This window comes from Sinocyclocheilus rhinocerous, unplaced genomic scaffold (genome assembly GCF_001515625.1).
Source record: "Sinocyclocheilus rhinocerous isolate Xijiao unplaced genomic scaffold, SAMN03320098_v1.1 scaffold3225, whole genome shotgun sequence".
In the NCBI taxonomy this organism is placed as follows: Eukaryota; Metazoa; Chordata; class Actinopteri; order Cypriniformes; family Cyprinidae; genus Sinocyclocheilus; species Sinocyclocheilus rhinocerous.
This window is the reverse complement of record NW_015657294.1, coordinates 345,439-371,042: the sequence shown is the minus strand read 5'-3', so window position 1 is coordinate 371,042 and position 25,604 is coordinate 345,439. Positions and strand designations below refer to the sequence as shown.

General features: G+C 40.6%; 2 protein-coding genes across 2 annotated transcripts in view; one reads left to right on the top strand and one right to left on the bottom strand.

Annotated features, from left to right (window-relative positions):
- The first annotated feature begins 2,694 nt into the window (after nucleotides 1–2,694).
- Nucleotides 2,695–22,950, top strand: LOC107720938 (sacsin-like). Its single transcript, XM_016528770.1, is given in 7 exon segments — nucleotides 2,695–2,723; nucleotides 6,025–6,112; nucleotides 6,237–6,348; nucleotides 7,059–7,205; nucleotides 10,077–11,505; nucleotides 11,604–11,692; nucleotides 11,770–22,950. Coding segments are annotated over 7 exon segments (12,756 nt in total). The 3' UTR covers nucleotides 22,632–22,950.
- Nucleotides 22,951–22,992: 42 nt separating this feature from the next.
- Nucleotides 22,993–25,604, bottom strand: part of LOC107720936 (disco-interacting protein 2 homolog A-like) — a 155,132-nt gene continuing 152,520 nt past the window's right edge. The window contains exon 38 of the mRNA XM_016528768.1: nucleotides 22,993–24,800. Within this exon, the coding sequence (XP_016384254.1) occupies nucleotides 24,548–24,800 (253 nt within the window). The 3' untranslated portion in view covers nucleotides 22,993–24,547. The remainder of the gene's footprint in view (nucleotides 24,801–25,604) is intronic.

Here is a 25,604-nt window from a genome sequence, read left to right as displayed (position 1 = left end):
TCTATTGTTTGTTTGTTTTTCAGCAGGCACGATTATAATGGTATAACTACTTTTACAGAATTAACTTAATTACTGAATTTCACAGAAAATATTTGTTTATTTTTTATAAATGAACTGTATTTCTTAAGTCAATTATTAAAGTATTACATTGATTTATTCATTTTAAGAGCAAGTGGGAAATGTGCTGAATGTTTCATTTCATCCAAGTGAAATTAGCAAGCAGTTAGACTGAATTTACATTCGTTTTAAACGCGGAGCCAGGCGCGAGTCGACACAGGTTGCGCGCGTGCGTCAAGCCTCGTCCATACTGCCAGATGCGCTCGTGGAGACTTGCGGAGCCGGGTGCGAGTATATTCGAGCATTACGAGACAGGCTGCGTGAGTGCGGCAAGCATGAACGGCTCGTCCGTGACGCGGGGTTCGCGCCGCGTGGGGCAGAGAGGAGCGAGTACGAGAAGCATTCAGAGACACAGGCTGTGTGTGCGCTCTTCTGAATTGGGAATAGCCAACATGCATCATAAACTTATTTTAAACTTATTTCAAATTAATCTGTTGGGGAGATAAAATGTGTAAGATACCGTTCACGTACTAACAAAAACATCTAAGAATGTATCTTTTATTCTCCAGTACTGAAAACAGAACCGATACGGGAGCTTTTGATATGCGCTGTGACGCAGCTCTTGCAAATTACCTTTTTTGTTCGTTGTCTGTCATTTCGAAGCTTAAGTTGCATACGGTTTTCTTTAGTTTTAATTTGCCTAACTATCGATCTGACCCAGTAGACGCCATAATCCCACTAGTATCCCACATAGTCTCTCTCCCGTCCCGAGTTCCGTTTTTTTTATTTTTTTTATGGGGGGTGTTTACGCAGTTGGCTAGAGCAGTGCTGATTGAGGAGAACGGAGGTGCGCTCACTCTTGCCCAAGGCAAGTAAGACTGCAACTCAAGGCTGGCAGTCATGCATATGCTCTGGAACAGAGTAATATCGCGTCCACATCGCAGGCTTTGCGATTAGGAAATCGCAACGTCTCAAATCGCGATTTCGATTCGATTTCGATTAATCGCACAGCCCTAATACGTAACCTAGTGACGTTCCCCTTCAGGAACTCAAGCTGCGTCACAAAACGCTTTGGGAACGAGTATGCCCACATCCCCAGACTGACCAATCCCTGACCAGTGTGGATCGGCACAGCTAGGACGAGAGAACTGAGGAGCCAGGAGTGACCTGAAGGTCAAGGCTATAGAACCTGACGAAGATCAGAGGGGTGGACCATCCCGCAGCATTACAAATATTGTGCATCGATACACCAGATGAGAAGGCCTTGGAGGCCGCCATACCTCTAGTAGAATGAGCCCTGACCCCCAGTGGTGATGGGAGACCAGAAGACTCGTATGCAGTAGTTATAGCATCCACTATCCACCTGCTGAGGGTCTGCTTGTTGCTCGCACTGGACACACACAATTAAGCTTTTCCAGGTCAGAATCCTGAAAGGGAGGAGGACAGAATGCATGTAGAACGACTGGCCGTGGAACAACTGAGGGCACCTTCGGGACATACCCCGGCCTGGGGTACAGAAATGCTCTCACCATACCAGGCGCAAACTCGAGACATGACGGGGCCACAGTCAGGGCCTGCAGGTCACCGACTCTCTTCAAGGAAGAGATGGCAAGTAGAAATACAGTCTTGACTGTAAGAAATCTCAAAGAAACCTCTTCCAGGGGTTCAAAGGGAGCTTTCGAAAGGGCCTCTAAAACCACAGCCAAATCCCAAGTAGGCACCCTTGGGCATACCGGAGGCCTCAGCCTCCTGGTACCCCGGAGGAAACGTGTTACTAATGGGTTCCTCCCCAGAGACTGCTCGCCCACAGGGGTGTGGTGAGCAGCAATAGCAGCCACGTAGACATTCAAGGTGGAGGGGGATAACCCTGTGGCAAATCTCTCTTGCTGAAATTCCAACACTGGCCCAACAGGGCAAACGACTGGGTCCAACTGATGGCTGTGACACCATGAAGTGAACAGTCGCCATTTAGTAGCGTATGATTTCCTCGTAGAGGGAGCTCTGGACTGGAGGATGGTCTCAACAACCTCGGTTGAGAGACCGGATGCTATGAGCTGTGCCCCCTAAGGGGCCACACCCACAGCTTCCACATCTCCGGGCGGGGGTGAAGGATGGTGCCCCCCGCCTGTGAGAGGAGATCCCGCCGGACAGGAATCTCCCATGGAGAGTCTTCTAGTACGGCTACCAGGTCCGCAAACCATGGACGGCCCGGCCAGTGCGGGGCTACTAACAAGAGATGAACCTGTCTCGGCGAACTCTCTCCAGAACTCCCGGGAGCAGAGCAATCTGAGGGAAGGCAAACCCCAGATTGCTCTGCTCGGCCACGTCTGTACCAGTGGAGCTGGATGAGTCAGAGAGAACCAGAGGAGACATTGTGAGGTCTCTCGAGACGCAAACAAGTCCACCTGGGCTCGACCAAACTTCTTCCAAATCTGCTCCACTACCTCGGTGTGGAGCTTCCATTCCCTGGGCCTCAGCCCCTGTCTCGACAGGATGTCTGCTCCCTGATTGAGGTGCCCAGGGATGTACACTGCCCTCAGGGAGAGGAGTTTCCTCTGGGCCCACAGAAGGATCTGACAGACCCCCCTGGCAGTTGATGTAAGAGACCACTGATGTGTTGTCTGTGCGAACAAGCACATGATGGCCTCTCAGGTCTGGGAGAAAAAGTTTCAATGCTTGAAAAACTGCCAGCATCTCCAGGCAGTTGATGTGCCACATGAGATGGAGACCTTCCCACAGACCTTGGGCGGAGCGGCCACTCAAGGCTCCCCAGCCTGTGAGGGAGGCGTCCGTCGTTAGCGTTACGCGATGACATGGAGCCCCCAACACGAGGCCTTGTGACAGGAACCATGGTTTCTTCCACATGTCTAAGGCACATAAGCAAAGCCGCGTGACCTTGACCATGCGAAATGGGTTGCCCCTCGGGGAAAACCCTTTGGTCCTGAGCCACCACTGCAAGGGTCTCATGTACAGCAGGCCAAAAGGTATCACGTTGGATGCAGCTGCCATCAGACCCAACAGATTCTGGAACTGCTTCACAGTGAGTGACTGGCCTTCTTTCACTCTCTTGACTGTCGTGAGGATCGACTCGATCCGAGCAGGAGACAGACGTGCCTGCATCGTGGTCGAATCCCACACCACGTCCAGATAAGTGGTCCTCTGTACTGGAGAAAGCACACTTTTCTTTGCACGGAAGAACCCGATATTGGTACGCTTTGCCCCCGAAAGCAAACCTCAGGAACTTCCTGTGTTGAGGAAGGATGGATATATGGGAGTAAGCGTCTTTCAGATCTATAGTCACAAACCAGTCCTCGAACCTGATTTGAGACACGACTTGCTTGATCGTAAGCATTTTGAACTTGAGTCTCATGACTGAGCGGTTCAACAATCGAAGATCTAGAATTGGACGCAACCCCCCATCCTTCTTCGGAACGATGAAGTAACGGCTGTAGAACCCGGACTCTCTGTCGAGAGGAAGGACCACCTCAATGGCCTCCTTCCTCAAGAGAGTGTCTACTTAGGCTGAAGCCTTCTTATTGAAAATGACGGTCCTCAGACCAGTCATCTCCTTAGACAACTTCGACCTGGAGCGCCGCCGCCCCTCCTGCCTTTCTCTTTGAGGAGGGGTGCGAGTGGCAACGCTCCGTTTTTGGACTTTTCGATGTGAGGAGCTGGTACACAGCTGGGGCTGATCCCGCCTATCAGCCCCATGAGAGCAGCGAGGGAGGAAACGCTGAAACACCGCCGCTTGTTTCTTAACCTCCTAGAACCTGTCGATGACTGTGTTTACAGTGTCGCCGAACAGGCCAGAAGGCGATAACGGGGCGTTCAGGAGAAAGACCCTGTCTTTATCATTGATCTGAGACAGGGTCAGCCACAAATGTCTTTCTGTGGCCACCAGGGCTGCCATAGACCACCCAATAGCTCTGGCGGTCTCCTTGGTGACTCGGAGTGACAAATCTGTGGCTCTACGCAGTTCAGCGATATCATCATTTTTTTATATATTCTCCCTCATCCATCTCTTTCACCAGGTCAGCCTGGTATGCCTGCAACACCACCATAGTGATATGTTTTTGACGTACAACAATAAATAAGACGCAACACACATAGAGCGCTTACTGAACAACAGAAGCTGCCACTGTCTCCACCACATGTGCTTTTATACTTCCTGGTCCCTATGTCATCCCCGCCGGTGACGTCACCCGGGATTCCCTCGGAAGGATTACACACCTGTTTCAGAGCGTGGGAACACAGGGGTGTTCCCAAAGCATTTTGCGACGCAGCTCGAGTTCCTGAAGGGGAACAGGGTTGTGCACCCCTGATCTACAACAATACATCTGTTTCACTTCAAATACTTTTCAGCTACTATAACTTAAGTATTTGGGAAAAACAGTTATTATACATCTGAAATGGATGCAGTCCCCACATAACTAATGTCTCTATTGTCAAAAATGTACAGTAGTCAAAGGGATTTCAAATCAATAGATTTATTAAATACAAAATAGAAAACATTCAATTCATGTTAATACAGCTACATATAGCAAAAGTAAAAAAATAAATTAAAAAAAAGGAAATTTAGGTTGTAGGATTTTGTCATGTGAAAGCTGATGTGTGCGAACGTCTTATCTGTAGTACATCAATGTCAATACACTGTCCATAGATGAAGTTGGCTGATAGCAAATGAATAATCCAACCTCTTGTAATGAATACACGCCACAGCTCTCAAACACCAGACTCTTCCAAACCAGGAACAATCAAAAATAGTCCAGACTAGTAGTCCAGGCTGGCCCTAGCCCACTGTGACTGCAAAAAGCCAGCATGGGCCCCACAAGGACATGTTTGCAGGGTGTCGACATGATGTAAATAAGAGATTAATTGTGCAGTAGAGAGCTTCACTGATTATAATAGAACGTGAGATCGTGGTGAACTAAGACAAGTGACAGCACTTCTGTGACTATAGACCAGCGGTTTTCATTTCCAGTCCTCACGCCTCCCCGCTCTGCACATTTTGTGTGTATCTCTTATCACTTCAGACATTTGTTCTATTCGACCGTAAGTGCCCTGCAAAGTAGACATCACCGGATATTCCGCCATGATTCCAGTTCGAAGCGAGCGTATATGTTCGATTCAAAGGGCATTAAAGTGTGCGAGTCGTGAATTTAAATTGTATTTATTTACAGAGGTATATTATGTCACACTCACACTTCTCTAGTAAGTTTCGTCTGTGTGTGAAGATGCTGCGCAGTGCATATCCATGAATGAATGTTCCGAAGTGAAGAAAACTTCAACGGATTTCACATGCTCAGGGAGTAGGGAGCAATGAACACTGTGTAGGGATCATATCAATCGGAACACAGTTCATGCACGTAGCTCTCTTCTAAAGAGCTGGTTATCTGAATCAGGTGTGTTAACTAAGAGAGACATGCAAAATATGCAGAGCGGGGAGATGCGAGGACTGGGGTGGGGCTACATAAGGTCTATAAGGGAAATGCTTTCTAGGCTATAATTTGAATACATTCACTCACAGATTCATTCTCGAAACTGCAATGTATGTCATAGCGATAACTATGAATCTAAAATCGTGTTTACATCTGGAAGACATATATTTTAGAGTGTTTGCTCATTGGCAATACGTCTGTAGGACTTTTCCTGTTGGACGTCAAATAGACATTTGGAAAATGTCTTTAAGATGTTTATGATTTAGAATGTATGTAAAACTGACAACTTAAAGATGTTTGTCAGATGTTTGTACACAGCAGATGCTTTCCAGATGAAGAGTTCTTTAACAGACATTGTGTAGACATATGTGTGTTATCTGGGATATTTTACAGATAATCCCAAGCATACTAACACTTAACTCTAGCATTAATTAAGCTAATTTTGTACTTTATCTATTACACAGTGAATCTTAAATTTGATTTGTATGTTTTGTACAGTTTGTGATAAACTTTACTTTGTTCAATGTAGAAATAAATTTGGTGCTACATCTCCACCATTCATTGATTACTTGAAGGAAATTTTGAGAAGGTACCCAGATGGGGGACAAATATTAAAGGTAGGTAAAAAAAAAATTTTTTTTTTTTAAATTTACATATTGCATATACATATTAATTGTCAAAATGGTATGCATCTTATATATCACTGTATCAAACGATACTAATTATTCTATAAAATACCAGGAGCTGATACAGAATGCAGATGATGCAGGAGCTTCAACTGTGGTGTTTATTCATGATGAGAGACATTATGAGACTCACAGCCTGTGGACTGAAGAGCTTGGAAAATATCAAGGTATTTTGTCGTAAACACTTTTCTCATTAATAGGTCACAACCATGAGGATTTCAGGTGTTTTGCAGCCTATCTTCTGTTTTATAAATGGGAAGGAATTTTGAGTTCCGAAATTATTTTTTATACTGTAACGTTAGATTAGGGAACACGTATTCATTAAGAGCTTTCTCTCAATAAACTCCTAATTTGCTGCTTACTGATGGTAAGTAAGGTAGTTGTTGTAGTAAATAAGTTTAGGCATGGGGTCGGGTGAAGGGCTCTAGAATATGGTTGTGCAGAATAATGCATTAATATGTGCTTTGTAAATACTAATAAACAAAATTCTAGTAATATGCATGCTAATAAGCAACTAGTTAATAGTGAATAGTGTTCCCTGTTCTAAAGTGTTACCTTTTATACTAAATCAAACTTTTAGACACACATTCTCAGTAATAACTGAAATCTGTGCTTCTCTTTTGACAAAACACTAGTCACCACTGTTCTCAAACTTTTATATCTAAGATATCCAAAAAACAGGTCAAAATCACAGTTTGATCCTAAAATTAAACAGGCTGGAAATGTGCACACAGTAAAATATGAGAGACATGATTATTTTTTATCTGCTAGGACTAATACTGACATTCTTTACTATTCTATGCAAAAGACTCAATTTTACAGTTTTTTTGTTCAATCATTTTTGTATGATCAGCCATTTATAACTTTGATCTGGCAGGACCTGCTCTCTATGCTTTCAATGATGCAGCCTTTACAGAGGAAGACTGGGAGGGTATTCAGAGAGTTGGCAGAAGCATCAAGCAGGATGACCCAACGAAAGTTGGGAGATTTGGGATCGGTTTCAACTCTGTTTATCATATTACAGGTAATATATACTACATTACCAGATGGGCATATACAACGTTTTGGGTATTCTAGTGCCTGTTGATTAGAAATCCTACAATATTGATTTATGTAGTTTCAACATCGCAATATGTCAATGTCAGTTTTAAATTATATTTCACATTATGTAACCTAAGCTAATAATTAATTAAACATTTGTTTATAAATTAAACATTTGTTTATACAATAAAGAATAATGTAAAATCGACTTACTGCATTGGCTAGAATTTTAAAATTGGTGCACCCCTAATTGTAGTGTTCAGGGGTGTCCCCGACTAAGGATTTACAAAGTTGAATCGGAATTTTCGAATCTTGCCGATAGTCGACTGATAGTCGAATCATATGTTTGGGGGCGGGGCAAAATACATTACAATGCAAAATACAATTGTAATGCAAAATACATTACAAGAGTCAAGTAGTCAGATGTTCGACAGTCATAATTACTGACATTAACACACAGGGAAAATGTGTAATGGACGCCTCGCAGATACAAAAATAATGTTTTATGTTTTGATTAAAAGATAGTTAACATTAAACGTCAGCGAAACCCTAAGAATTCACAATTTTTTTACAATATAGTGTTCTCATTATAACGTTATGTATATGGCAGTACTTATTGTTCTGCCTTTCTTTTTTGAGCTACGCTCGCTGAAGATGACCAGTAGAGGGAAGCATTTGATAGCAGGTTTTTAATCAATGGAATTTAACTCATTATTTATCTCATAGAAATATGCTTCGTTATTTATACAACATAACGTTAATATTAGGACTTGTCTGCACAAAATGCCCCAAATGCATGAACGTGTCTGCGCGGCTCTGAATGAACACCTTTTGTGGACGCGTCCTTCACTCAACAACGTGCAGAAACACAGCAACTAAACTCTAAAAATTCACAGTGTTTTATTATAATAGTGTTCTCATTATAATGTTATGTATATGACAGTCCCAGTCATAGTTATTAATATTCTGCATTGTTGTTTGTCCTGCTCGCTCGCGCTGCACGCTGAAGAGATAATCACCGTAGTACTACAATGAAGCGCAACTCAATCAAATGCATCCTATATGCGATATATTTCATGCATTCTGAGTTGTTTACACTGTTAAGAGTTGGATTCTTATGCGCGCGCGCGCACTCAGCGAGCCGCGCTCTACGCGTTTCATTCATGGTTAACTTACTGAAGTCATCGGCAGAGCTGATTTCATGAGCGTGTTTGTTGTTCCCGTCACTTCGGTGACAAATGTTTTATAACAAGGTACATTCTGACACTGGAATACTGATTTCTCGCTAGAAATAACTTCAGACGTCATCTTTATTTTGCTCAACCATCACGGGATAGGACACAGGATTGTGGGTATCAAGGCAGCGAAGGATGCTTCTATTCTGCCTTTAAATATCAACCAGATGAAGGTATCTCAGGAGGCAGGAAGTGAAGCTAACATTGGATTTGACGTGTCTTGATGCCTTCCTACCTTGAAATGTCTCCTCCAAAGGCAGCATTTTCTAGTTTTGGATGCAGCCGTCAGTTCAGCGTTGATTCTGCTCCAGTACCAGACATGCTTGTTCTTTCTAGTCTTATTGGAAACATGCTTGTTCTTAAGCTCTCGGTTGTATTGGGAATATGCTTGTTCTTAAGTTATAGTTGTATTGTCGGGAACATGCTTGTTCTAAAAGCTGTAGTCGTATTGGGAACATGCTTGTTCTTAAGCTGTAGTTGTATTGGGTATATGCTTGTTCTTATGCTACCTGGTCATTATTGGGAAAATGCTTGTTCTTAAATTATAACTGTATAGTTGGGAACATGCTTGTTCCAGAGCAATCTGGTCGTTATTCGTAACATGCTTGTTCTTAAAAGCTTTAGTTGAATCGGAAACATGTTTTTCTTAAGTCTATCTGGTGTTATTGAGAAAATGTTGCTTAAGCTTTTAAGGTATTGACAACATACTCATTAGGTCATCCGTTAAAGGCAACATGATTGTTGCTATAGATTATGCAGATTTTGGCAACATACTTGTTTTGGTAATTTGGTTAAGGGCAACATGCTTGTTGCTTAAAGCTTTGAGATTTTGTTATCAGTTTGTGTTGGGGGATATCAGCATATGGTTTTGTTTTTGGGGGTTATCGCTGCTCTCCCTGCTCTCATCCATGCTAGGCTGCATGGATAAGCAGGGAGTTCTTGCCCAGAACAGAACCATACCGCCAATCCAAACTGTATGCTAATTGTCAATCTTCTTTGATGATAATGGTCCTGACAGAAATAATATATACCCGGCTGAAATGTTTTGAAATCACTTGTACCCTACCTGATCAAACAAATTCAGTCTTTCACTCTGCCTGTGTCAGTTTGAGTCTTGTTAAAGTTTTAAATCCCTGCCGCCAAGATGCTCCTCTGTCGGTCATGGATCATGGAAAGTGAAACTTAAATCTATAGGGGTGGTTGGATTTATTCATGCACGTTAAAATATTTCTTTAAAGCTTCTTTCTTTTCAGAATCTTATTTACAGCATTATCATAATAGGCTGTATATTAACTTATTGGGATAAAACTGGTAGTTATATGTGAAATCAGACATTGAGCACCCCATATAGCCAAAATGGCATGATCGTAACACCTCAGCGAATATTCGACTGTGAGATTGGTAGTCGAATCAGGCTCCTCCTATCTAAGCATCGAATCTTCGACTATTCGGGGTCACCCCTAATAGTGTTATATCAAAACTCAGTGATTGCAATAACCTAATTGGCTGCAACATCAGGGCACTACCTCTCAGGGTACTTGGGGTGTCATATTCTGACAGGGGATTTAGCACAACACTAGCGAGGCTGACAGTATTAAAAAATATTATTGTTTTTACAGACTTGCCATGTGTCTTCAGTTCTGAACACCTAGCCATTTTCGACCCACAAAAGATGATGTTTGGAGATGATGAAGAAGGCTACCGATGGTCTTTGAATGACGAAGAGGACAGAGAGAGCCTTTTGAACTTGAGAGATCAGTTTCAGCCCTTTCAAAATATTGTCAGTCAAGTCAAAAGATGTACCTGGGAGAAGGTCATCAGCGAGGAGTAATACTTCAAAGGAACGCTCTTCCGCTTTCCTCTGCATAATGAGGCTTCTGAGATCTCAGATAACTTATATGATTCCACAAAAGTTACCCAGCTATTTGACAGTTTCATTGCTGATGCAGACATCAGTCTTCTTTTCCTGAGAAATGTGACATCCATTACTGTACTGCATATTGACACCAATGGCCTCTGTAACAATAGGCTAAAAGTTTCAGTGTCAAATTACTTTATTACTGACCTTTCTCATATCAAGCAGGAATCATTTGACAGAAAAACATGTTTTCAAACAGTATCACAGATTTCCCAGCAAATGGAAGAAACAAAATCCCAGTGGCTTGTGACAACTTGCCTTCTGAAACAGGGATATATACCAGAGATTGACTCTCTAGCTAGTAAGCTGAGCTTCTACCCTCAAGCTGACACAGCATTTCGATTAGATGAAGACAGATCACTTTGCAATGGGCGACTAAGTTGCTTTCTGCCACTTCCAAATAATGAACCAAACAAAACTGGACTTCCCATTCACATCAATGCTTGCTTTGGCCTGACAGACAATCGGAGGTTCATCAAGTGGCAAGAGGAGGATCAGAAGAATGATGAGTCTGCGATGTGGAATGAGCTGCTCACAAAAGAGATTCTTCCTCATGTATATCTCATGATGATCCTAGATGCTATTCAGTTATCAGAAAACTCAGCCCTGCCTTCTCCCACTGTGTACAACCTTTGGCCTGACCTATCGAAGACTGTACATAAAGAGAGATGGCATGAAGTTGCAACAGATACTCTGAAAGGTCTATTTGAATACAAGATCTTTCACCTTGCTGATGATGAGCAAATCTGGGTGTCTGCCTCAGACGCAGTGTTTCCAGCAAACAATATATGTAGTGACACAATGTCTGCTGTGTCAATATTATTGATTGCTGAAGGAGAGAACCTGGTCACAGTCCCAGAACATGTTTTGAAAGATGTTCAAGAAATCTTCCCTGAAAGTGACACCTTGACATGGGTGACTCCATCTTATGTTAGATATGTCCTACACAGGAGTGTGGCTGAAAATCTCAGTAAAGATGACAAATACTCTCTTCTTGAATTTGCTCTCAGTGATGAAAAGTACACAGAGCTACAAGGACTGAAGCTTCTGCCTCTCAGTGATGGAACCTTTACTTCATTTGGCAATGGAGTCCAGAACACTGTTTTGATTGACAATGAGAAGTTTCCAAGGTAAGGTTTGACACAGTTTCTTTCCTGTTTGAGTTATTTAGTGTGTTTATATAGTGCTGTCAAAGTAATAATATTCTATTTTGTTTTTCTTTATTTAGAACATTGCTGCCATTTTGTAAACAAAGTTTTTTACCAAACGATCTGAGCCATTTTTGCACTATGCAACTAAGGAAACTAGCTACAAAGGGTAAGAAAAAATGTTTCATATATTTTAACCGGAATGTGAGTAATAATATGAAATTAATATGTGTGGGTGTGTTTCAGGCATATACAACATAATCAATTTGGATGCACAACATGTTTGTGCACTCATGAAGAAGCACTTACCCATGGACTGGAAAGTGACCGAAGGTCATGTGACATGGAAAACAGCAGAAGATCATCATCCTCCAAAGAGCTGGCTAGCTGAATTCTGGAAGTTTCTTAGCAGTGAATGGAATGATTTAAGAAGCTTTATTGACATGCCTTTAATACCACTGGAGCCACTGTGGAGTTCAGGCAATTCTGTATTGTTAGCAAGATTGCAAAGTAACACAACTTTGATCTTTCAGAGTAGCACAGGGTCCAACTTGTCAGATAATGTTGAGAAAGTGTTAAAAATGGTGGGATGTACAGTCATAAAAAGAGATGAATGCCTTAGACATTATGACATTGAGAGTTATGTTCTTCCAGCTTCACCAAGAAATGTTCTACAAGTCTTTGTAAACTCAAACAGAGACCAGGTCATCAAAGCCATTGCCTCTGCTTCCTCACATGAAAGAGAGGAGTTGAAAGTGTACATCTCTTCTTTGGATTCTCTCTCAATTGCTGAACAGGACCTACTTTCCATGTTGCCTATCTTCAGAATAATGTCTGGGAAATATTTTGCAGTTAAATCAAAGCAAGCAGTTGTTTCAACCACCAGTCCAGCCATTCCAAATTATCTGCCAATGCCTGACACCATTGTACAGTGTGCAAATGAAGCTGATCGCAGACTTTTGACTCTTCTGAAAATTGAACTCTTGGATGCAGCTAAAGTGGCTGTTCATTTGGTTGACTGCATTAAGACAGGCTTTTTCCAAAATGTTGAGGAGCAGACAATAATGTCCTGGATACTGAATAATGGTAGCATTCTACTCTCACAAAGTGAGCAGCTGTTTACAAAAACAAAAAGTCTCAATTTTATTGAGACCACTCAGGGAGAACGCAAACAAGCCTCAGATGTTTTTGATCCAAGAAACAGGACATTCCAAGACCTTTTCGAAACAGATTTCTTTCCCCCACCTATTTACACAAAGACCCAGGAAATGCTTCAGAGTTTGCAACGCCTTGGCTTAAAGGTGGACCAAAAAGAAATATCAACAACAAACATACTCCAAGTCATAAATCATATTGAAATGCTTTGTGTTCACTCACCAGATAAAGCATTCAAAAAAGCAAATGCTATTGTTCAAGTACTGAATGAGAATGATTTCCTTTCAGAATTCACCAAGACGCAGATAGAAGAGATGATGCAAAGGCAGTGGGTGCCCTGTGAAAATCCAAAGTTCTTGAATGGAAGAGAGATTTCTACAGGTTTCTACAAGCCAGCTGAAGTTAGGGATTCAAAGTATTCTTCAATTGTTGGATATGTAATGCCCCTTACCTCTGAGCTAACAGGACATGTCTGCAACCATCTTGGACTTAATGACACCCCTCCTGCTGAAAAAGTCTTAGAGAACCTCTCTGCACTGAGATCAATGTTCAACCCAAATTCAGACTTTCAATTTAAAACCGAGCTACACAGTATCTATAAATACATGCAGGACAACTTGAGAAATTTCAGCGATTTAATGGACACAAAATGCATTCCCTGGATCTGGAATAAAAGTGAGTGGGTTTGTCCAGGAGATATAATTTTAGCTTATCCACCTGAATTGGATCTAAGTCCTTACATCAAGAAAGTGCCTGAAGAGATTTTGCAATATGAAAACCTGCTAATGCAATTTGGTGTGAAGAAAACACTGTCTGATGAGGAAATTGAAGACATACTCCATGACATAAAACAAATAATTGACCGCAGGTGTCCTCCTCATGGAGACTCAACAGAACTGAAAGTGACAATTGCCATTCTTGACTGGATGCGAAAAAATGAGTTGCATTTAAAGGACAGTACACCTGTGCCTGTCATGCGACAAAACCAAAACTTTTCTCTGCAGTCTTTATCCAAAACAGTCTTCTGTGACATAAGTGCTGAAGGACTAGAAGACCTGAAACAGGACAATGAGGAATTCTATGTCATTCATGAAGAAGTTCTACCCCTCACTGCAAGATGGTTGAAAGTCCCATTCTTAAGTACTCGCATCTTAAAACCACAGTTCATACAAGCAGAGCAAGAGTTCTTTGGTATAGAACAATGTGGGCAATCTGAACCGATTACTCAAAGAATTAAGAACATTCTTAAAGAGTATGATGAAGAAAGTGACATTTTCAAAGAACTCCTACAAAATGCTGAGGATGCTGGGGCAACCACGTGTAAATTCCTTATTGACTTCCGAAAACACAGAGACCCCCCTGAAACCCTCATTGATGATGGAATGGCCCTGTGCAATGGACCATGCCTTTGGATCTTCAACAATGAGGTCTTTTCACAAGAAGACTGGGAAAACATTGTCAAAGTGGGATCAGCATCAAAGGAAAACAAAGTTGAGATGATTGGAAAGTTTGGGCTTGGATTTAATTCTGTTTACCATGTGAGTGATATTCCTTCAATTTTGAGTGGGAACACCCTTCTCATACTTGATCCAAATGTCACCCATTTGGAAAAGCACATACTCAGCAAAGGAAACCCAGGAATTAAACTCAACCCATTCCAGGAACGGCTGTACAAAAGGTTTCCTGGACAGTTTAAATCTCATGAAGGCATTTTTGATTGTGATCTGTCAGCCCAAAACAGCAAGAAAGCTTACAATGGCACCTTGATAAAATTACCATTTTGCACTCTGGAGGAGGCAAACAAGTCAGAGATCAGTTCAAAGGTATATGACGAAGAACGTATTTGGAGTTTTAAAAATAATTTGACTGACAACTCAGAAACTCACCTACTATTTCTGAAGAGAATTAAATCTTTGTCCCTTCAAATTGTCCCTGAAAATGCATCAACTCCTCCACAGGTTGATCAGATTCACACTCCCCTAAAAATATCCAGAGAAGTCATGACTTCATTTGCTGTCTCGAATGACACACCTCTCCAAGAGATCAAGAGCACTTTCGAAAATACTGATATCACATGTGAAAACATGATTGATGTCAACAGTGCACACATTGTTAAAATAGTTAATGAGCACTCAGAGAGATACCTTACCCAGTACTGGCTTTTGTACTCATGTTTTGGGATGCATGATTCAATGCATATGTTCCAAAAAAGAAATGATCAAGAACATGTGTTTTCATTTCCAATTGGAGGTATAGCTGTACCTTTGCATAAAGAAGCAAAAATTAAAGCATGGTACCCTGATGAAAGCCTCAGTGGTCATGCTTTTGCTTTTCTTCCTCTCTCGATTAAGACAGGTCTTCCAGTCCATATAAATGGGACTTTTGCAGTCACATCAAATAGGAAAGGCCTATGGGAAAAAGGAGTGAAGTCTGAGTGGAACAAAGCTTTACTTAAAGATGCTGTAACTTCTGCTTACATCACTACACTGCTTGAGCTGAAGAAAATGGCTCGAAATGGACATATCCAGAACTATTCCTTCTATGCATTCTGGCCTAACACAGAGAGAGTAAGCAAAGCATTTTTACCCTTGGTTGAGTCTTTCTACTCAGCATTTGCACAGATTGGCAATGGTAAATCTCTGGATCTTTTTAGCAATGGACATAATTGGTGTTCTATGGACAAGGCAAGATTTCTGAATCCAAAAATTGAGAAGAACCAAGCAGTTGGAGACATTGCTATGAAAGTGTTCTTGAGCTTGGGAGCTTCGTACTCCTGTGTTGTTTCTCTCCCAACATGGGTAAGAGACAGTTTTAATTATTGTGGCTTCAAAGAAATGATCAAACAGAAGACAATCAATTGGCCTGAGTTTTACAACATTGTGTTTAAGAACTTGAGTGCTGTGGACAAATGCAACATAAATTCTCTTGTTCTTAATGCCATTGACTTGAATGATCCTGCTGTTGATGACTTGCTGAAAAGTTACGCTTGCATTCCAACACAGAAATGTCAGAAGCTTCAATTTATCAAGCGACTTGTGAATCCGTCTGGCAAAGTGGCTTGTTTGTATACACTTGAGGAAGGACGCATTCTTGAAGGAACTGCAAATGACTTCCTCTCACCAAAAAGGATTCAAAGACTTTCAGATTTGGGAATGCTGAGTGACCGCCTCCCTTTAGAAGACATCACAGAAAGAGCGGGGAAGATATCTAGTGTTTGGAAACAGGATAAATCTAAATTTCATAAATGCCTTCAGTGTCTCATGGAGTCAATGAAAGACTCCTCAGAAGATGTGAATTCTCTGCACTGGCTCACATTGTCTCAAATACCATTCCTTCCCGTCTTAGCTCCTTTAGTTCAGCAAAACATGAACACCACCATTCTTAAAAAACCCTCTGAAGTTTACAGTGCCCATTGTCGCAATTTAGTAAGCATGACAGAATTCACAGTTGATCATTCAAACCTTCAAATACACAGTTATGATCCGGTTTTCCAAAAACTGAGAGTATGGACAAATCCACCAGTTGAGACAGTGCTTCAGCAGCTGTTAAATGCACACAAACACTGCCATGCATTTGAAAAGTCTGCTCTCCTTGACATTGCTCAGACTTGCTATGAATATCTCAACTATTACTTGTTGGAACAGAAAGATCCCAATCCAATTATTGGGCATGCAAAATCATACCCACTCATTTTCATCGAGGACCACTTTGTAAATGTGAGGTCAGTGGCCAGAAGTGAAGAATTTGAGGAGAAACCATATCTCTATGTGCTTCCAGTAATTTTCTCCAAATTTGAGAGGCTGTGGGACTACCTTGGTGTCAAAAAACAATTCACAAAGGAGCAATTTGTTGCTGCGATTGAGGAAATTAATGCTTTGTATGGATCTCACCCTCTTTCCACATTAGACCTCCATAAGTGTGCTGCAATACTCGTCAATGGACTGTATAAAATCAAAGAAGAAATGATTATAAACTGTCTCATACCTGATGAGAGCGGTGTGTTGACATCTTCTCAAGAGCTGAGATTTAATGACAGCCCATGGATGCCTGTCTCAGCTGGTGTCAAGCTCTCCCATGAGCTGATACCTCGGCCTGTGGCCTGTCATTTTGGTGTAACGACAACAAGACACCATACTCTGAAAAAACATTTTGTCAGTGGGATTTCCCTTAATGCCAAAGAGTTTGGACAAACCGAGAAACTAACTGTCAGAATACAAAATATAATTGAGGCATATCCATCTAAAAAGGATATTGTGAAAGAGCTCATTCAAAATGCTGATGATGCAGAGGCAACAGAAATTCACTTTGTGTGGGACAAAAGAAAACATAGGACAGAAAAGATATTTGGAGAGAAATGGGAACTGGTTCAAGGCCCAGCACTTTGTGTGTACAACAACAGAACATTCTCTGATGCTGACGTGAAAGGTATTCAGCAGCTGGGGGAAGGAGGAAAACATGGCACTTTAGGGAGAACTGGGAAATATGGACTTGGCTTCAATTCAGTGTATCATCTGACAGATTGTCCATCTATCCTGACTGGTAACAAATGGCTCTGCATTTCTGATCCAAATCTAAAATACATGGAAGGTGTAACAAAACAGTCCCCAGGTCGCATGTTTTTAATGGAAGACAATTTTAAAAAGTCTTTTGAGGACGTTTATCATACCTTTCTTCCAGAAATGTTTGATCTCAATTCTGGAACCATGTTCAGGCTCCCTCTCAGGACAGAGAAAATGGCAGAAAAATCTGAAATATCTAGACATACAGTCACAGACCGTGACATGAAGGAACTTTACTATGCCTTGACAGAAGATCCTGAAGGACTAATTCTCTTCTTGAAACACATCACAAAAATACAGTTTTTGGAGATCAGTGAAGATGGAAAACATACAAAATGCTCTTTCCTTATCGAAAAGATATACACAGAGGAGAGCATGGTAAACAAAGAAAACTTTCATAGACACGTTAAAGAATCCCTCATGTCAGGTACAGCAGAACCCTGCAAAACCATCTATGACATGCAAATCTCATCTGGAAATAAACAAAGCAAGTGGGTCATTGCAGAGTGCTTTGGCTTCTCAAATCAAATCCAGGAGAGAAAATACAAACAAAATTATTTCAAAGTTCCTCAAGCTGCTCTGGCTGCATGTTGGAGCAGCTCATTTAACCACACATTTACTGGTAGGGCATTTTGTTCTTTGCCCTTACCTGGACAAACTGGTTTACCAGTTCACGTGAATGCAAATTTTGAAGTAGATTCTTCTAGAAGGGACTTGTGGAAACAAGATGGTGATAGTCTGAAGACTGAATGGAACCAGTCATTGAAAGTAAACATAATTTCACCACTCTATGCTGACCTCCTGTTAAGTCTCTGTTCAGTCATAAAGAAAGATACACCTACAGCTCTTGTATTCCTCAAGCCACAGTTAGATTCTTGGCTAAATTACTTTCCATGCATTTCACAGAAAGTAGACAAAGTCTGGCATGAGATGATTCTTGAGGTCTATAGATCAGTTAACCAGTTTGACCTTCCTGTCATACCCACAGTACACGCTATTCCTGAGTCATCACATCTTTCACAACAAAAATACACAGTTACCTGGTGCCGTGTGTCTGCACCACATTCAGAAAATTGTCCATATTTTACAACTGGGGACCATGAAGGAATTTTCGAAATTTTACATGACACTGGGATGAAATTAGTGCCATACTCTTTGAAAATGCATGAAATAAAAGCACATTTTAAAGCAGCTGGTGTGAATGTGACAGAAATCAGTGCTTCAACAGTGATGAACTTCTTGAAGCAAAGATCACTGAATGATCCTTCCCAGACAACTGGTAGTTTGCCTTTGCACATCGACCAGACTTTGATAAAAAACAAAACAAGATGCTCAAAACTTTTGAACTTCTGCTTGACAAATGTCAATGAGGAAAATGTCCATGTCCTCAATGGGTTGCCTCTTCTCCTCACGGAAGATCAGATGTTAAGAGTCTTTGACTCTAGATGCCCAAAGTTGTTCTCAAGATTTAGCAGTCTTTTCCAAGGACATCAGGAGATGTTTGCAGATATTGCTGTCAATGGAAAGCATATGCAAATTCTACACAAGGGAATGTTTATTAAGAGCTTAACAATTGCTATGGCAGCAACATATTTGAAAACAGAACTTGAGCAACTGCTTAGGCAATCATTACCTGATCAAAGGTGGCAGCTCTACAAAGCAGAGAAAGAGACAATCAAATGGCTGAAAACTTTATGGAGCTTCTTTGAGGATCAAGTGGAAGTCTACAAAAATGGAAAGCTGAATGTCTTTAGTGAGATAAAAAAGCACTTTGAAGATAGTCCTATTTTACCAGTCATCTGCCCCCGTCAAAATAACATCCAATTTTTACAAACAATGAGGAATGTATCAAAAGTGATTTGGAATCCAGATGAAAAAATAGCTTCCATTCTCATAAAACTGGGGTTCATGAACTTAGACATCAGCTTTTTCACCGATCTCATAGACTTCTGTTTCAAGTATATACATCCAGAGCTCCTGCAAACAGGAGACAGCTGTGCTGTTTTGGGAGAGGTTTATCATGTACCTCATTCCCAGTTTCAGGGGCTATCAAAAGATGAATGTGTAGATCTTCAACGTTTCTTACAGAATGAGATCAGAGATTCCAAAAAGAAGGTTGAACGTGTGAGGATGCTCAATTCTTTGCCTCTGTTTGAGTCAATATGTGGAAAACGGGAAAGGATTGATTTACACAGAAGGGTGTTTATTCTGAATTCTAAGCATCACAATGACTTTCCAAATTTGTACTGTGTCGATGGATGTGACAGTATTTTCCTCAAACACAGCTGGGTGAACTTAGAATTGTCAGAAATTCTGAACATTCAGGTTCTAGATGATTTGGAGTTCTGTGTAAAGTTCATTCTTCCTTCTGTGCACATGATGAAAGAGGCCAAGCTTCTTGATTTCATGCGGTTGTTAGTGGAACTTGGACCAGTGGATCACAGGATTGTCTCTGCATTGAGCGAGGTCAGATTTATTCAAGACATCCATGGCTCTCTTCAGGTGGCTTCATACTTCTATGATGACAATGAACACCTGTACAGGATAATGCTTCCAAAAGAGAGATTTGTGCCAGAAACGTTTTGGGAGATTTTCCGAGATAAGCGTACTAAAGCCTATTTGCTCTTAAAGGACCTTGGATTGAAACATAGAGTGTCTGATGAGGAAATCATTCAGTTTGCAATACAAATTGAATCTGAAACTAGAGGCAACACTCCATTAGACGTTTTTAAAAAAAGATCACATCTCCTGTTTAAGACTGTTTTATCAAAGAATAATGACAAAAACTCTAAATTGCTGAACAGAGTTGCTAACATTAAATTCATCTTCCCAGTGAAAATTCATCAAACACTTTGTGATTATCACAAAGCCTTTGCTCAAGAGAGGGAGGTTGTTGCAATCAGTGGATCATTGATTGACAGAGACAACAATCACCATTTTCTGATATGGACATCTATGCCAATCCTACCCTCAGAACTCTGCACACCACATGTCATAAAGAAAATGAAGGATGCTGGGGCCTTGGAAATTCCATCCCCTGGAAAAATAGCTGCTAATCTGAAAAATATCTGTATGTCTCAGTGCCACTCAGACAGATTGTTGGAGACAAGAAAAAAAATATTTAGCAAATCATACGCCTACCTACAGTCAATACATTTTGATGCCTCTCTTTTCTCAGACCTCCCTGTTATCCTTGTGGAAAATGGCACAACACTTGTGAATGCTCGCCAGACAGTACTTGCACTGTCTGATGCTCTTGAGTTTAGGCCTTACTTGTACAACATTCCTTCAAACTATGTGAAATTTGAAGACTTCTTCCAGATGATTGGTGTCAAGGAGAGACCAACCATCCATCAATATAGCACTGTTCTTCAAGAAATATATTCTGATAGTTCTAAAAAAGACAGTCTTCAAGCAAATCAGCAGAAAACTGTGAAACGTGTTGTACAACAGCTATTTTGCCTGTTGAAAGAGGAACAGAACAAAACCCCTTTTTTCCAAAACAACCAACTTTATCTTCCATCAACAGATGGAAGACTATATGAATCCAGCACTTTGTTTTTCAATGATACCGTCTTTCAGGCCACAAGACTCGAGGGTCCTTTGGAAACCAAGCTGAAATTGCTGGAAAAATTAAACTGCTGTCATCTTGGAAATGATCACTATGAACATCAGATATTATTGCAGTTCCTTCCTGAGCAAGTTAGCCCAAAATTTCTTTTGGATGTCATTTCTGAAAACCTGGAGGGAACAAGTGTACAATATTGTGATTATGAAGGGGACTGTGAATTTAGTGTCTGGTTTGACAAGCACTTGTCTTCTGCTGCATTTTTTCATGGACTAGTCTGTCTCATCAGAGAAGAGAGCAAAGGCAGGGTGTCACATTCTGAAGCTGCAGAAAAGTGTGAAGAAATCTTTTCTAAGATTCAAATTATCTGTTGTAAAACTCTTCAAACTGAGCTTCTGTTAAACCATGAGCCACTTGAGGGTAGTAAGGCTGAAACAGATGTTTATGTGAAAAAACAGCAAGATGGATGCAGCTTATACTTAAAACACAATGATGACATGGCCCCCAAAGTAGTAAGCGAAATTACCATGTGTCTTACTAAAGAAATCAATGCTCTTCTGAAGAACTGTCTAACCACCTCAAGCCTTCTAGTCCTAGGGCGACTTCTGCATTGTGACAACATGGAGGATGTTGAGAAAGCATTGGCAAAATACGGCATTCATAACAGTGGCCACAAGGAGGAAGGACACGGTTCCTTACCAAAACCTGGATGTTGTATACCTGAAGAATGGCATGACCGCCTTGATATGAATTTTCTCAACAACTTTGAAAGTGGAGAGTATGTTGGCTTCAGCAAGGACGATTCTGGTGAATATTTCTACGCCATTGTTATTGAGCGAGTGGATGATCCATTGGGACAAAAAACACAATTTCCTGCCAAATATAAAATCCAAGTTGGCAGCGATGAGTTCATTGAAGTAAGCTCTCTTGACCTATACCAATTTAAAAGAGAAAAGAAGGCAAATGTGTCAAAAGGGTCCACTTGCACAGATATAGAACGTCTTTTGACATCTGGGCCTCCACGCACAACTGTTTTTCCTGAGACATTGGAAGACATCAATAGAGTAATTGACCAAAGCTTAAATGAAATCTGGAAAATGTCAAGTGAGGACAAACAAAAAGCTCTAAAACGACTCTTCCTCCACTGGCATCCAGACAAGAACCCAGGCAACGAAGCCATTGCCGCAGAGGCGTTCAGATACCTGCAAAAGAGAATTGAGGAACTACAACGAAGGACTACAACTACATCTACAACTACAACTGCACATAGCACATCCTCGAACTGGAGAGACTTTCGAGATTTCTATGACATGTGGAACACAGAGGCACGAAGTCACAGGAGGGGACGCGAGAGGTTCTATCAAAACTTTTCTAGAAGGCACTATAACTTTTGGTCATACCACAGAGAAACTCCAAGGCCAAACAAAGGGGAGGCAAAACGCTGGTATGAACAGGCTCAATGTGACATCAGAGCAGCTCACAATGACACTGGAGGAGAAAGCTCAGAGTGGTGTCTGTTTAAAGTGCATCAGGCTGTGGAAAAAGCCCTGATAGCAGCGATGTACATGGGAAGTGGACACCATCCCAGCAACAGCCCAATAACTAGCCTTGCTCAACAGGTGTCCCATTTCAGCTCACAGTTGACTTCTTTACCGAACTATGTGAGGCAACTGACTGAACTTGGTGTTGATGGCAAAAAAACGCAATATCCAAACTATCACCAATTTCCTCACATTCCAAACAAGCAATTTAGCATTAATAATGCCAGAAGGGCACTGGATATTGCAACAAAGCTTTTAGAAAAAATAGAAGAATACATCTCTTGAAATATTTGAAACTACTGTTCCGTAGAGGCGACTAGGATCTTTTTGGTACCTGTTTAGCACGGCTAACATGCATACTGGAAATTCTTAAACCTTTGTAATCATGTTTTGATAATTGTGAACCTGGTTATCCTTTTGCTTACTATTATATGCAACATTTATATTATTCCATACTGGATATTCTTGTAGCTAACAGTAGAGCATGGCATTAGCAATGGCAAGGTCATGGGTTCAATTTCCAGGATTGAATTAAATAAAATGTTTATCTTAAATGCAATGTAAGTTTCTTTCGATAAAACTGTCTGCAAAATGTTGCATTAAAAATCACATTAGAATTAAAAATGTCAATGTCCATCATTTAAAAGCATGGGTTTTATTAAGAAAAATTAACAGAAGTCAAAAGCTGTTTCAACCAAATATTCACTAAATGACAAAACTGAAAAAATTGAACACTAACAGTCACACAACCATCCTGCAATACAGACGCTGTATGTGCTTTACAATCCTTGCAGCAAAACCACTTCTTGAGTCTATTGCAATATAAAATATTACATAAATAGTGTCTCATATTGTTCCCCTTACTGTTTGTGAAATTAAGCTACGATTTGAGCAGCATCTGGTTTCCTCCATGCCACTGCAAAACCATGCCAAAAGTATTTGTAGTTTTCTGGTGTCCCAGTAATAACTTATTACACAAATTCTGTACATAATTACAGCAGGCGCACTGCCTGTCCTTTACGTAATGAACACAATAAAAGAAAGCAAGCATTGTTTAAAGTGGTCTTTACAGTGCTGGCCAATGCGGTGTACAGTGCGTCTGAAAAATACAAACAAATATCACACTTTAACACAGTAATGAAAAGCCCTCACCTGCAGTGGTCATTTTTTCCTGAAATAACGATCTCATCTGTTTGGTATGTTTTAATGAATTAATGGAAAACGCTACTTTCTTTTCAATCAGTAATATGTAGGAGACTAAAAACGTCACCTTCATACATTCATCTGCAGGAATATAAGATAATCTCGTTGTGAACGGTGATGTCATACTGTAAAAAATTGTTCAAACTTGAAATGCTGTGAATAATGGAAATTTGAGCAGAAATATTTTTCAGATTGGGACTTGGTTACCTGAATAAAACTCTTCATCTATTCACTGTTATTACCCTGGGGTAAATACAAATAAACAAACAGTCCACAGGCATATGGAAAATATTTAAGGCCCATGTTGAAACACTAGCCGGGAATGCATAAGCTTGTGAATTTATGGAGCAGCATATCCACAGCACACCTTCAGTACTGCTTCCTTGCAAACAAAGACTTAGATATCCATTTCTCCATCTTATATCCATCCTTATTGCCATTTGGTCTCCAGATAAAACATTTATCAAAGATTTGTGTGTTGGTGTAAAAACAGAACAAACCAAAAAAAATTGGTTTGAGCTTTTTTTTTTTTACAGCTATAACATTGGCGATAGTAATGCATTGAAATGAAGTGCATTACATATTTTCACATGCCCTTGAAATTACAAAGACATAGTCCTGCAATCTGGATCCTGTTTTGACATCAGGCACTCCTCTGCCCTTTTGGGCCAGTCCTTCTCACACACAGGGAACATTCAGCACACATGTGTCGTATGTGCAGGACAAGTGTGCTTGAATAAAAACTGAACTCATAAGGGTGTCACACAAGAAAACAGGAGATGAAATCAAGTCATTTGCCCTGACCACTGAATCAGAGTTTTATTTGCAAGGCATTCTGACAGTTTGATATAAAAAATAAACTGCATAGCTCCATCAAGGACTTTTCATGTTTGTGGAGGAAGAGGCAAGCCTGTCCAAACTTTCCCCTAACGCTTCCTTTGTACATTTGCATATGCAGATATTCCTGGCATCTGGTTCCTCCTCCATGTCACACATTCTCACATGTTGTAGGCCACATATATAGGGTCCAGCTGGTCAGCAAGGAAGCCGTCCCGCAAGTGCATGCGCTGCTTCTCCCCTCTGGAGTTGATAGGAATGACTCCAGGGTCCACCACCACAACGACCCCCACTATGAGATAGTGCTCTTCCAGAACCACGTTGGTCACCAGAGCAACAAGATCCAGGGCTTCCTGTTCTGACCCCTCAAGCTCCACGACCACCACCAAGAGATTCGTCCATGTGAACACAGCACTGAGGAGAGAGTGAGAGAAAGTGAGGAGATGAAAGGTGTATTGAAGTATGAAAAGCAGAATACTGCATCTACACTGTAAAACATGGCTAGTTTTGTACAACATGGGTATACAACATGGCTTTATATTTGTAAATCAAATATAAAGTGTAACAAAATGAAACATCTCATACAGCAAGATATTAATACGGAAAAAAAAACAGTCTCCAGACTTCGTCAACAGCATTCGTGGCATACAGTTAATTATCGCAGAAATTTTGTTGACTAGTCCTGTTTGTCTTTCTAATGTTAGCTGACTACATGATAACGAGTAGGCATCCCTTGATAAAGAAGTGGACTTAATTGTATTTAATGTGCACTTGTAGTGTGCTTCAAATCTTGAAAGATTATTTAAAAAACTACATGCAGATAATATAATATAAATGAAATAAGAGGTCACTTGAGTGTACTTAAAGAGAGCACACTTGCATGACTGTTTCACACTGAAGTACACATTTTAAAAAAGTGCACTTTTTAATAATGTCAAATTAGAAGTTTTATATTGATGTGTTGACTAACATACTAAAGCACATGCAACATACTTGATTGTAGTTTTAACAGCAGTGTGTTATTCAGTATTGTTTACAGTTAATACATTTAAATGTACTAAATTGGAACTTCTTCATTACAAATGTGTAATAAATATATTTAAATACATGACATACAAGTTGACATGACATTAAAGTATATTTTAGTTTACCATAAATGTTTGTCAGTATATTCAGCAGTACACTTTAACCATATTCCAAAGGCAATAGAAGTAATGA